At 44.8% G+C, this 12,545-nt stretch overlaps 1 protein-coding gene across 2 annotated transcripts in view; it reads right to left on the reverse strand.

Annotated features, from left to right (window-relative positions):
- The window catches only part of mark4a (MAP/microtubule affinity-regulating kinase 4a), a 53,723-nt gene extending 44,024 nt beyond the window's left edge, over positions 1 to 9,699 (reverse strand). Inside the window, exon 1 of one of the 2 annotated variants that reach the window (XM_017724984.2) lies at positions 9,032 to 9,699. In XM_017724984.2, the coding sequence (XP_017580473.1) occupies positions 9,032 to 9,088 (57 nt within the window). In that variant the 5' untranslated portion in view covers positions 9,089 to 9,699. The remainder of the gene's footprint in view (positions 1 to 9,031) is intronic. The other variant, XM_037533568.1, reaches the window with a different exon arrangement.
- Between the last annotated feature and the right edge of the window lie 2,846 nt (positions 9,700 to 12,545).

The following is a 12,545-nucleotide window of genomic DNA, read 5'->3' on the forward strand; positions in this document are numbered from 1 at the left end:
ACACACTAACCCCCACTACACTGATACTAACTCCTAACACACTAACCCCTACTACACTGACGCTAACTCCTAACACACTAACCCCCACTACACTGATACTAACTCCTAACACACTAACCCCTACTACACTGATACTAACTCATAACACACTAACCCCAACTACACTGACGCTAACTCCTAACACACTAACCCCTACTACACTGATACTAACTCATAACACACTAACCCCCACTACACTGATACTAACTCCTAACACACTAACCCCCACTACACTGATACTAACTCCTAACACACTAACCCCCACTACACTGATACTAACTCCTAACACACTAACCCCCACTACACTGATACTAACTCCTAACACACTAACCCCTACTACACTGATACTAACTCATAACACACTAACCCCAACTACACTGACGCTAACTCCTAACACACTAACCCCTACTACACTGATACTAACTCCTAACACACTAACCCCCACTACACTGATACTAACTCCTAACACACTAACCCCAACTACACTGATACTAACTCCTAACACACTAACCCCAACTACACTGATACTAACTCCTAACACACTAACCCCCACTACACCGACGCTAACTCCTAACACACTAACCCCTACTACACTGATACTAACTCCTAACACACTAACCCCCACTACACTGACCAATCATTTTAATGATAATGATCATTTTTTATGACGTGACTCCTTTTTTTGTGATTTGGTTGAAGAAAAATGACAATCATCCCTCAAGAAGGAGGCCTGATTCCACAGCAGCCTGAATCCACAAATTCAGGGTAGGTGAGCGAACATTATCGAATGCTGACTAGTGTTTATATTAGTTTACTGAAACTAACTTTACTTGACTTTAGTTTACTGTGGTTTACTGAAACACAGTCGGCACAGACAATAAATTGATCACACATGCTGTAAATGTATCTTGGTTGATGGGAGCATCTCTTCACCGTAGGGGTTGCGACAAATCACACCCCAGTAAATTTGGGGTGACACCCGCTGTGAGTCTTCAGTTTTGTAGACTACCTTATTCAGATCTACAGTGCATCCGGAAAGTATTCACAGCGCTTCACTTTTTCCACATTTTGTTTTGTTACAGCCTTATTCCAAATTTAATTATATTAATCTTTTTCCTCAAAATTCTACACAAAATACCCCATTGTGACCATGTGAAAAAAGTTTTCTCGAGAGTTTTGAAAATGTATTAAAATTAAAAAACAAAGAAATCATATTTACATAAGTATTCACAGCCTTTGCCATGAAGCTCAAAATTGAGCTCAGGTGCATCCTGTTTCCACTGATCATCCTTGAGATGTTTCTACAGCTTAAATGGAGTCCACCTGTGGTTGATTGGACATGATTTGGAAAGGCACACACCTGTCTATATAAGGTCCCACAGTTGACTGCATGTCAGAGCGCAAACACCAAGCATGAAGTCAAAGGAATTGTCTGTAGACCTCCGAGACAAAATTGTCTCGAGGCACAAATCTGGGGAAGGATACAGAAAAATTACTGCTGCGTTGAAGGTCCCAATGAGCACAGTGGCCTCCATCATTCGTAAATGGAAGAAGTTCGGAACCACCAGGACTCTTCCTAGAGCTGGCCGGCCGTCTAAATTGAGCGATCGGGGGAGAAGGGCCTTGGTCAGGGAGGTGACCAAGAACCCAATGATCACTCTGTCAGAGCTCCAGCGTTCCTCCGTGGAGAGAGGAGAACCTTGCAGAAGGACAACCATCTCTGCAGCAATCCACCAATCAGGCCTGTATGGCAGAGTGGCCAGGCGAAAGCCACTCCTTAGTAAAAGGCACAAGGCAGCCCGTCTGGAATTTGCAAAAAGGCACCTGAAGGACTCTCAGACCATGAGAAACAAAATTCTCTGGTCTGATGAGACAAAGATTGAACTCTTTGGTGTGAATGCCAGGCGTCATGTTTGGAGGAAACCAGGCACTGCTCATCACGAGGCCAATACCATCCCTACAGTCAAGCATGGTGGTGGCAGCATCATGCTATGGGGATGTTTCTCAGCAGCAGGAACTGGCAGACTAGTCAGGATAGAGGGAAAGATGAATGCCGCAATGTACAGAGACATCCTGGATAAAAACCTGCTCCAGAGCGCTCTTGACCTCAGACTGGGGCGACGGTTCATTTTTCAGCAGGACAACGATCCGAAGCACACAGCCAAGATCTCAAAGCAGTGGCTTCAGGACCACTCTGTGAATGTCCTGGAGTGGCCCAGCCAGAGCCCAGACTTGAATCCGATTGAACATCTCTGGAGAGATCTGAAAATGGCTGTGCACAGACGTCTCCCATCCAACCTGATGGAGCTTCAGAGGTACTGCAAAGAAGAATGGGCAAAACTGCCTAAAGATAGGTGTGCCAAGCTTGTGGCATCATATTCAAAAAGACTTGAGGCTGTAGTTGCTGCCAAAGGTGGTTCTACAAAGTATTAAGCAAAGGCTGTGAATACTTATGTAAATATGATTTCTTTGTTTTTTAATTTTAATAAATTTTCAAAACTCTCGAGAAAACGTTTTTCACATGGTCACAATGGGGTATTTTGTGTAGAATTTAGAGGAAAAAGATTAATTTAATTCAATTTGGAATAAGGCTGTAACAAAACAAAATGTGGAAAAAGTGAAGCGCTGTGAATACTTTCCGGATGCACTGTAACTGAGGGCTCGATGAGGCTGTGGGAAGAAACTTTCCTCAACCCACTGGAGAATCGGAACTCCTTTTAAGCAGACGGGAGGGATTCCCTCAAAAGCTAAAGTGGCTTGGAAGTCCGAGTGCCTTCCTTTTTCGGAATTGGAATGCAGGGCCCATCTGCGGTAACCCTGGGGTGGGCATCCCTCTTCCTGGAGTGCAACAGAGTGTGCTAGCTTTTGTGCCAGAACTACATACACACAGCAAGCTCTGTTCATGCAAATTGGCCTATCTGTGCTCTGACAAATGTGTTCCTTCTTAGCTGATGCCTGTAACTGTTTCTGGGTTGGACGAATCTTAAAGAACATCAAGCAAATTTCTGTTTCTAAACAGAAACAAAATATCTACATTTAGAGGCGCATTCATGCCAAATTATGCTTATTTTGTATGTATGTGAAATATTTTGGTGTGCAATATCTACTTAATTCCCTGCTGAAAAAGAAAGTTTGGCCTAAGCAGGTTTAAGATAGTCTGGTGCTGTTCTGGCTAGTCCCTCAACATGGTCATGCTGATTGACCAGCATACCTGCATCCAAAACACAACATGTTGGTCTATGCTGGTGCCTGTAGCAGGATCCTCAGTATCTACAATTGAATCATCTAAATTTGAAGCCACTTTATGTAATTATGTTATAGCTGAGGTTTGGGGGGAGGAACATGCCTGAAACCCCTGCTTCTTCCAATCTATGCCCTATAAATCTACATCCTCACCTTCTGTTCCTGTGACAGCGTTCGCAATCTCCAACGCCGCCCCATCTTCTCCCGGTTCCACGATCCAGCATCAGTTCTACTATAGCTATGACGGAGGATTTCTGGCATTCTAGCTACAGGCAGAAGCTGCCCAGAACTCCAGCCCAAGTTCTCAGAGTTCTACCCGCTCCCTCAACCAACGTTCCCTCATACTACCACCACCAAATCTTTTTAGGTAACGTTTGAGATTTTACAGGACTTAATGTCATCATGCCTTGATGTCGTGAAAGTCTCGTCACACAGATTGTGACATGTTCAACATGAATGACCAACAGCACCTATATTTCTGAATCATATACAAAATACACTCCTGCAATGTTTTTCTCAAACAGAAATGAAGGGCATTTGAAAGTCCAGACCAAAGTTGAACTGAGGTGGATGTTTTTGTTGCATGGTACCCGTTACATCCAGTTAGCTTCAGTTTCACACTGCAATTTAGCGAGCACTCTAAAGAACTTTGCACACACCTACGCCCTGTCGTCATCGTGGACTGCGTCTCCCTACACTTGATGTTGACTGGTTTGTAGAGGAGCATTTGTCTGACATTGGCATGTTGTCAATTCAGCAGGTAGCCTTTTCCATTTGAATAGAAAAAAATGAATATCTCTTTTATCCTCTCCTCAAAATAAGGTATAAATTTCACTATTTTACTAAGTTGACTTTTGATTTTTTCATCAGACCAACTTACAGTTGAATATTTCATCTTTTCTCCTCCCCGTGTGTCACCGTGACTCATTTTTACTTCTCTTCTTTTTCTACTTCTATTGTTAAATGGGTGGCAATATCTTGCCTCAACTTTCTGTGATTGGTCCGAAAGTTCAAACCATCCAAAAAAAAGTGTTTTTTACACAGCAGACGAACTAAACCAAACCTCGACTGTGAAAAGAAAATTTGTGATAGAAACCTTCTGATTTGCCAGCCATTCTGTATTGCTTTAGTGCAGTAGCAGCCATTGATGCTGGAGGGGCAGATATTTGCCGCTTATCTCAAGCAGGATGCCACTAGAATCACGTGACCTACAAAAAAACACTACTGTGTCATTTTTCACTTACAAAAACAACATAATATTCTCATGCTTTTTGTTTTGCTGTACCATTGCTTTATGTGGTAAGTACAATAAGGACACTGTTCTTGGGAAATCCCTTAGAGTATCTTCAGGCATGCTACAGCAGCTAGTGTTGTAGGCTACGACATTAAATTAGCTAGCTACTAATGCTAAAACAGCAGATGCCGCTGAACACATCAGTATCCTAACAAAAACAAAGTTCTCATTAGGTTGCACAGACAAAAACTCCTGAGCAGGTGACAAGTTTAGCGTGCTGTGCTTGGATCCCGATGATCACCACTAACAATGTAATTCGTAGAGATGTTTAACTTCATAGAACGCATTCTAAAACAATTTCAGGTGAGAGTTCAGTGGAAGCTGATTGTCTTGGTCACCAACAATGACGATTTCCACATGTTACCCTTTTTGCCCACCAGTTAAAAGCTACTGAAGAAAGAAATCTGAATATGTGAAAATGAAACCAAATGAAAATGAAGCCCTCTTTTCATGTTTCGGTAAAGTTATCTTTGTTTTAACTGGCCAGTAAATATTACATATTATATTCAAATAATGACCTTTATTTGAGCCCCTGAGCAAACATTTCCCTGAGTTGCCACATGGGAGCCACTAGAGCTGCTGGAGTCACCAGAGGTCCATCTCCATTGGCTGATCTGCACCATTTTGACCACCATGGAGCTTCACACTGCACAAAGCTGTGCACATCTCACCTGCATGAACTGACCCTCCTGCTGCTGCTGCTGCTGCATAAACTCAAGTTATCTAATTAACCATTGCTCCACTTGCGTTCTAGATTTTGTACTCTAATATTTAATGCTGTTTGCCATCTGGTGTTGAGCAGAGGAGGATGGGTTCCCTTTTGAGTCTTGGTTCTTCTCAAGGTTTCTTGCTCTTGCTCTTAGGGAGTTTTTCCTTGCCACTTTGACTTGAATTTTGACTTGTGAACTGCTGCTGTGAAGGATCGAAGGAGGATTCCGTCTCAGAACTCTAACTAAAAAATCTACACGCTTCACGTAAACGGCATGTTCAGCATCCAAAATGACGACCTTCACTGAAAGGTGGAGTTTGCATGTGTGAGGCTGAATGAGATTTTTGCCAACGTTCTGTAAAACTTGTCCAACTCTGAATATCAGACAGAGGTGTGTTAGATCAGGTCCAGACCTTCTTATGTGTGTTGGTGCAGTGTAGAGATCAGCCAACACAGGCAACGAACGCCACTGCTTAATTATATTCTCAATAACAAGCCTCTACATCATGCTAAACAAACAAAGAAAGGCATCTCCAACTCCAGACCTGCCATGCTACGACACTAGCACACCTGAACTGCCGAAAGAATGCATTAACATCTACCCCACTCACACTATCCAAGCCGTATTCTCTGCTATACACTTTACTGCATCACCCCAATGGCTTGCTGGCTCGAACACACCTGATTCAGCACATGAAAGGTCCGCTAAGTTAATGAGCTGACTCAAGGGTGTTACAGCAGAGCTGTGACTGGGAACCACTGCCACACTCCTTCACTAATGGCACAGAATGCTGCAACACTAGACAACTGACATTGCCATTAGCCCAACAGATGAATACAAGTGATAGATAGATAGATAGATAGATAGATAGATAGATAGATAGATAGATAGATAGATAGATAGATAGATAGATAGATAGACAGACAGACAGATAGATAGATAGACAGGCAGGCAGACAGACAGGCAGGCAGACAAACAGAAAGACAGACAGACAAACAGAAAGACAGACAGACAGACAGACAGATAGATAGACAGACAGACAGACAGACAGACAGATAGATAGATAGATAGATAGATAGATAGATAGATAGATAGATAGATAGATAGATAGATAGATAGATAGATAGATAGACAGGCAGGCAGACAGACAGGCAGGCAGACAAACAGAAAGACAGACAGACAGACAGACAGATAGATAGATAGATAGATAGATAGATAGATAGATAGATAGATAGATAGATAGATAGATAGATAGGCAGACAGAGAGACAGATAGACAGATAGACAGATAGATAGATAGACAGATAGATAGGCAGACAGAGAGACAGATAGATAGATAGATAGATAGATAGATAGATAGATAGATAGATAGATAGATAGATAGATAGATAGATAGAGCACAAGCATAGCTTCACTACAAAATGAGAGGGTGAGTGTGGTACAGCCATACTTGTAGCGTTAGCTAACGACCTAGTTAGCTAGTGCCTAGTTAGCTAGACAGCAAAATACTTACCAGGCAGCCAACGCCAGCAGGCTGCCAGCATCATATCCTAAAGCAACACTTTTACAAGTAACCTGAGCTAAAAAAGTCAACTGGTAGGGCAAATACATTTATTGGGCAGAGTAATTTAAACTAAGCTTACATTAAGCTAGCTAGCTAATTCTTAGATATGCTTTCTCGTCACAATGAATAAATATGTCACGAGTAAGTCAAGCCTGAAACACGGGCTGCAACCAACCTCACTGCGTTACTCCGTTCTCCATAACAGGCCTCTACATCACACTAAACCCCCAGCAAAAGGCCCCCAACTCCAGACTTGCAGAGCCATGGTACAAACTGAAAAACTGGAAAAACCGCGCAGCGCCTGGACTCAGCACAGGCCTATAACGTACAGTAGCGGTGACGTGTGCACCGTGTGTGCTTTGGCGATATTAAGGTTTTATGTATTAATAGCATTTTAGTAAGTATGGTTAGGGTTACTGATATTACTGCATATCACTAAGGTGATATTATTGTATGTACATCATAATGCTACAGTAGCTGTGCATTGGTGATATAATGTGAACTTTTGTGATATTACAGTATGTAGGCATTGCTAGCATATATTTATTGGTAATATGGTATATCCATTGGTGATATTACAGTATGTATACATTGTTAGTACTACAGCATGCATGCACTGGTGATATGGCATGTTTATTGTTGATATTACAGTATGTATACATGCTAGTATTACAGCATGTATTCATTAGTGATATGGCATGTGCACTAGTGATATTACAGTATGTATGCACTGCTAATATTACAGCATATATGCATTGGTAATATGGCATATGCATCTGTGATATTACGGTATGTATGTATTGCTAGTATTACAGCATGTATGCACTGGTGATATAGCATGTGCATTTGTGGTGTTATAATACGTACATATTGCTAAGACTACAGCATTTATTCATCGGTACAGCATGTGCATTCTGATATTACAATATGAACACATTACAGTTTGTATGCATTGGTTATATGGCATGGGCGTTGGTGATATTCCAGTATGTATGCATTGCTAGTATTACAGCAAGCATGCAACAATGATATCACAGTGTGTATGATGTTACAGCACTGATGATACGGCACATGCAGTACATGACAGGGCAGTACATCTGTATAAATGACAGGATAGCTTGTGCATTCAGATATAACAATACAAATGCCCTGATCATGTTTTAATACAGTATAAATGCACTGGTGCTTGTGTGGCACGTGCATTGCTCATATTACAGTACGCATCAAACGGTGATATCACAGGCCTGGTCAGAGCGTGCATTTTGTTCTGTGACGCTGCAGCTAGAACACAGAGCCAGCACATACTGGATGCATCTCTTGGACGGAGGATTTGATCCACTATGCAAAGAGAGATTCCTCTGATTTCTTTTATTTATTTGCTCGTTAATGTATTCATGGATGACGGGCTTTGCCAGTCCAGCGAAATCCGGGCCCTTGGTGGGGGGGTTGGGGTGGCGAAGAGGGGCGGAGGGGGCAAGTACTCCGAGCGTGGCGTCATTCTGTGTGCGGATCGAGGCGTTGTTGTTTTTTTTGTTTACCCGCCCGTATTGCGACAAAGCGACTGGACGCGAAGCATTCCAGAACGGCGGACAGCTTGAGCCAACCAATTACAGCGCTCTAGAGCGCCAGGGCTGCTAGAGAAGGCGGATCACCAGCCAATCCGGTACGGGACGGCGGGACGGAGCTAGCCAATCCCAGCAGAGGAGGGGCGGGACTTGGCGGAATACGGGCGGGAATCGAAATAATTAATAAATAACGCCTCGGTGGGCACGTAGGGCGCATGCGCGGCGGCAGCAGCAGCGGCTGCGCTGATCGCTACACTATGCGGATGGACGGCTGCTCTTTTACACGTTCAAGGAAAAAAAGCTCGCGTTTCGGGCAAACACTACTGTATAGCCCCCCTCCCCCCCTCCAACCCCCCACCCCCGTGCACACCCACCCACCCCCACCACCCTCCTGCATTCAGCCAGATGAGCAAAGCAGGGCCTGCTAACATGCAAAAAACGGAGGATGTCACACAAAATAGAAAATGCATGCAAATAAACGGCTGCAGCGATGCATGCGCGTGTGCATTCGTGCACGCACGGCCTGCAAATGAACACGAGCGCACGTGAAGGGTAGCTGAGGCTTTATGGAGCACGCATATCATAATGCATACGAAATGAATGGCCGCTTCACTTACGTGATCCGAGCTCCGGTCAGTGGCAGACGGCAAAGCAGACCGAGAGGACATTTTCATTTATTTATTTTTTTATTGTTATTATTATTAATAATATTATTAATATTTTCCCTGAGATTCCAGACGAATAACGAGAGAGACGCTCTTGTTTTTCTCCTCCTTCTTCTGCACGGTTAATCTCCCCCTCGCGCGCACCGCGTCAGGCGGAGGGCCGTGGTGGTGCTGTAGGTGCTGCTGCTGCAATCGCGCCGCGCGCGCTAACCCCAGCCCTCGGGCCCCCGTGCTGCAACCGCGCGCGCTAGCCGGCTACGCCGCGCCCGCCCGGGGAAGCCCCGCGCGCCCTCATGGCGGCACGTCTCTGCGGTTCTCGCGCTCTCACGGAGGACGCTCGTCAGGGCAGCCGCGTCTCCATCCTCGGCGTCGTCGTGGTCGAGGCGGTGTTGGTGGTCGTCGTCGTCGTTCCCGTCGTCCTCCCGGCGCGCGTGCACACACGAGCAGCAGCGATCTAGAAGCGGGTCGGCGGCGCGCGCCCTGGCGCTAACGAACGGCGATGATGCTGCTGCTGCAGCTGCCCGCCGCCCCGAGCCTCATGTCCGCGAGAGAAAACAAACAGTGCCCCCCAGCAGCAGCGGCAGCCCCCCTCCCGCAGCAGAGCACTCGGTGCCTCGCGCGCGCTCGCTCTCCCGGTCTGTGTGTGTGTGTGTGTGTGAGTGTGTGAGTGTGTGTGGGGACATAAAAACACAACGGAAGCTTGGACCGGATGACGAAGAGCTGAACGGTTCGCGTACTGCCCCCCCCCCCTCACTCCTCCCCCTCCCTCCGTTATTCCAGCTGCAGGTTTCGCGAGATGCGCCAGCCGCGCGTCTCGCCCGCGTGAGATTGAAGGGTCTTTGGCCTGGAGTGCACGAGCAGTATATATAAACTAGCTCTTTGATAAACCGCGTTCATCTGCATCTCCGGAGAAATGAATTCGGATTCATTTCAGTCTAACTGATTTAGTTTAAACTAGTATAACCGGCGTGCTCAATATGCGATCTGATATGCTAAGTCGTTGCTATTTTAACCCAAGTGGTTGCTAAGGTGTTGCTAAGTCGTGGCTGTGTCATCCTAGGTGGCTACTAAAGAGCTTCTAGGCAGTTGCTATACTATCCCAGGTGGTTGCTAGGGTGTTGCTAAGTTATTGCTATGATATCCCAGGTGGTTGCTACGATGTTTCTAGGCAGTTGCTATGCTATCCCAGGTGGTTACTGAAGTGGTTCTAGGCAGTAACTACGCTATCCTAGGTGGTTGCTAAGATGTTGCTAAGTTATGGCTATGATAGCCCAGGTGGTTGCTAAGATGTTGCTAGATAGTTGCTGCTTTAAGCCATGGCTGTGATTTGTGTCTCTACGTAAAATATCAATGAATGTAAAATCAGTCCTATTAAACCTGAGCAAAAGTTTGTGCGCCCCTGGTGAAAATACTTTTGTTGGTTTTCTAAGTGAAGAAAAATGAACATCCTTTACGGAGAACACACTTCTGCACAGTTTAAGGCGCATATTCGGTTTATTTACTCAATTTACCTAAAAATACAACATGAAATGTGATCTGTGCAAAAGTTATAACACAGTTTACACGGTATGTTTTCTCATTTCCAATATCTTAAGGTCAGTAAATAAATAGCAACATTTTTGCATAAGTTAGCAACTTTTGCACAAGACCATATCCCAAACTACAGCTGCAGATAGGTGGATCCATATCACATGAAATGCAGAAAAACACATGGTGTGATTCTGGAATCAGTTATCGATGCAGATTTCTCCTGTACAACATCCGGAGGATCCGACCCTTCCTCACCCGAGAGGCCGCCCAGGTGCTAGTGCAGTCTCTGGTCATCTCAAGGCTTGACTACTGCAGCTCGCTCTTGGCTGGTCTTCCCATGTGGCCATCAAGCCTCTGCAACTCATCCAGAATGTGGCAGCACGGCTCGTCTTCAATCTACCCAAGTTCAGCCACGTCACCCCACTGCTGCGCTCCCTTCACTGGCTTCCTGTCGCTGCAGGCATCAGATTTAAAACCCTAATGTTTGCCTTCAAAGCCAAGAATGGACCAGCCTCTACCTTCTTGATGGCAATGGTGAAATCTCGAACTGTACCATGAGCCCTTCGAGCTTCGAGTGCAGCTCGTTTTGACCCGCCATCCGTCAAGGCGCGTGGAAGAAAGCATCGAGACTTTTCTCCATACTGGGACCCAGGTGGTGGAACGAATTCCTGCTGGGTGTCCGTACATCAGAGTCTCTCACTGTCTTCAAACGCAGACTGAAAACCGTCTCTTTATACAGCACTTAAATGAGCATTGAATTAGGTATTGATTGTAATGTATCGTATCCCAGGTGGTTGCTAGGTGATGCTAAGTTGTTGCTATGATATCTCAGGTGGTTGTTAAGGTGTTGCTAAATCATTGCTATGGTATCCCAGGCGGTTACTAAGGAGCTTCTAGGCAGTTGCTATGACATCCCAGGTGGTGGCTAAGGTGTTGCTAAATTGTTGCTATGCTATCCCAGATGGTTGCTAAGATGTTGCTAAGTCGTTGCTGTGTTATCCTAGTTGGTTACTAAGGTGTTGCTAAGTCATTGCTGCGTTATCCTACTAGGTTATTAGGTTTATTGTACGACTAGGTTATTGCTGTGCTCTGCCAGGTGGTTGAATGAGCACAGGAGCCACCATAAACTCGACAAGCAATCTTCTGAAGCATCTCATCACACTCATGCAAAACTGATGTATAAAGACCTCCAGGCTGAAGAACATCACCTAAACTCAGTTTTCATTCAGAACCAGCTCTTTATTTATAACACAAGCTTTACATTTTAAAGATTTTATTTCAAAAGTGAGCCGTTTCTGGGTTTTTAAACAGCGTTATAATTTAATGAACTATAACTGTCTGTGTCCTGTTTAAAGGCAGCCACTGTGACATTGGCTATTCCTGTCTGAATAAAGCAATGAAGATTACTACTGATTCTCACCTGTTCAGTCTAACAAGCTGAACGCTACGACTGTGCGTGGGCTTTAGAGAGTAACACAGAAGTAAAGCCATGAGTAGTAAGTTCACCTTTAGAGTGAAGTGATCCAGTTGGTTTGGAGGAGTAATTCATTTGTAAAGCTGGTTAACCCGCTAACCACAAACACTGAACAGTTAGCCTGAAACAGTTTAACTGTTCACAAGTTAATTAAGTCTTAGACTTGGACTTAGACTACAGTTGGATGTAAACCTGCATGTATGTCACATTGATAATTTATCACATGTAAAGTAATTATGCAATAAAGTTTGCAGATTTTTTAAAGTAGTTCAGTGGGTTGTGTTTATTTCTTTTTGGGGGCAGTCGTGGGCTGGAGGTTAGGGAACCAGCCTCGTGACCGGAAGGTCGCCGGTTCGATCCCCAGAGCCGACAGCACATGACTGAGGTGTCCTTGAGCAAGACACCCAACTCCCAAGTGCTCCCCGGGCACTGCGGATTGGGCTGCCCACCGCTCTGGGCAAG

This window comes from Pygocentrus nattereri, chromosome 23 (genome assembly GCF_015220715.1).
Source record: "Pygocentrus nattereri isolate fPygNat1 chromosome 23, fPygNat1.pri, whole genome shotgun sequence".
Lineage (NCBI taxonomy): Eukaryota > Metazoa > Chordata > Actinopteri > Characiformes > Serrasalmidae > Pygocentrus > Pygocentrus nattereri.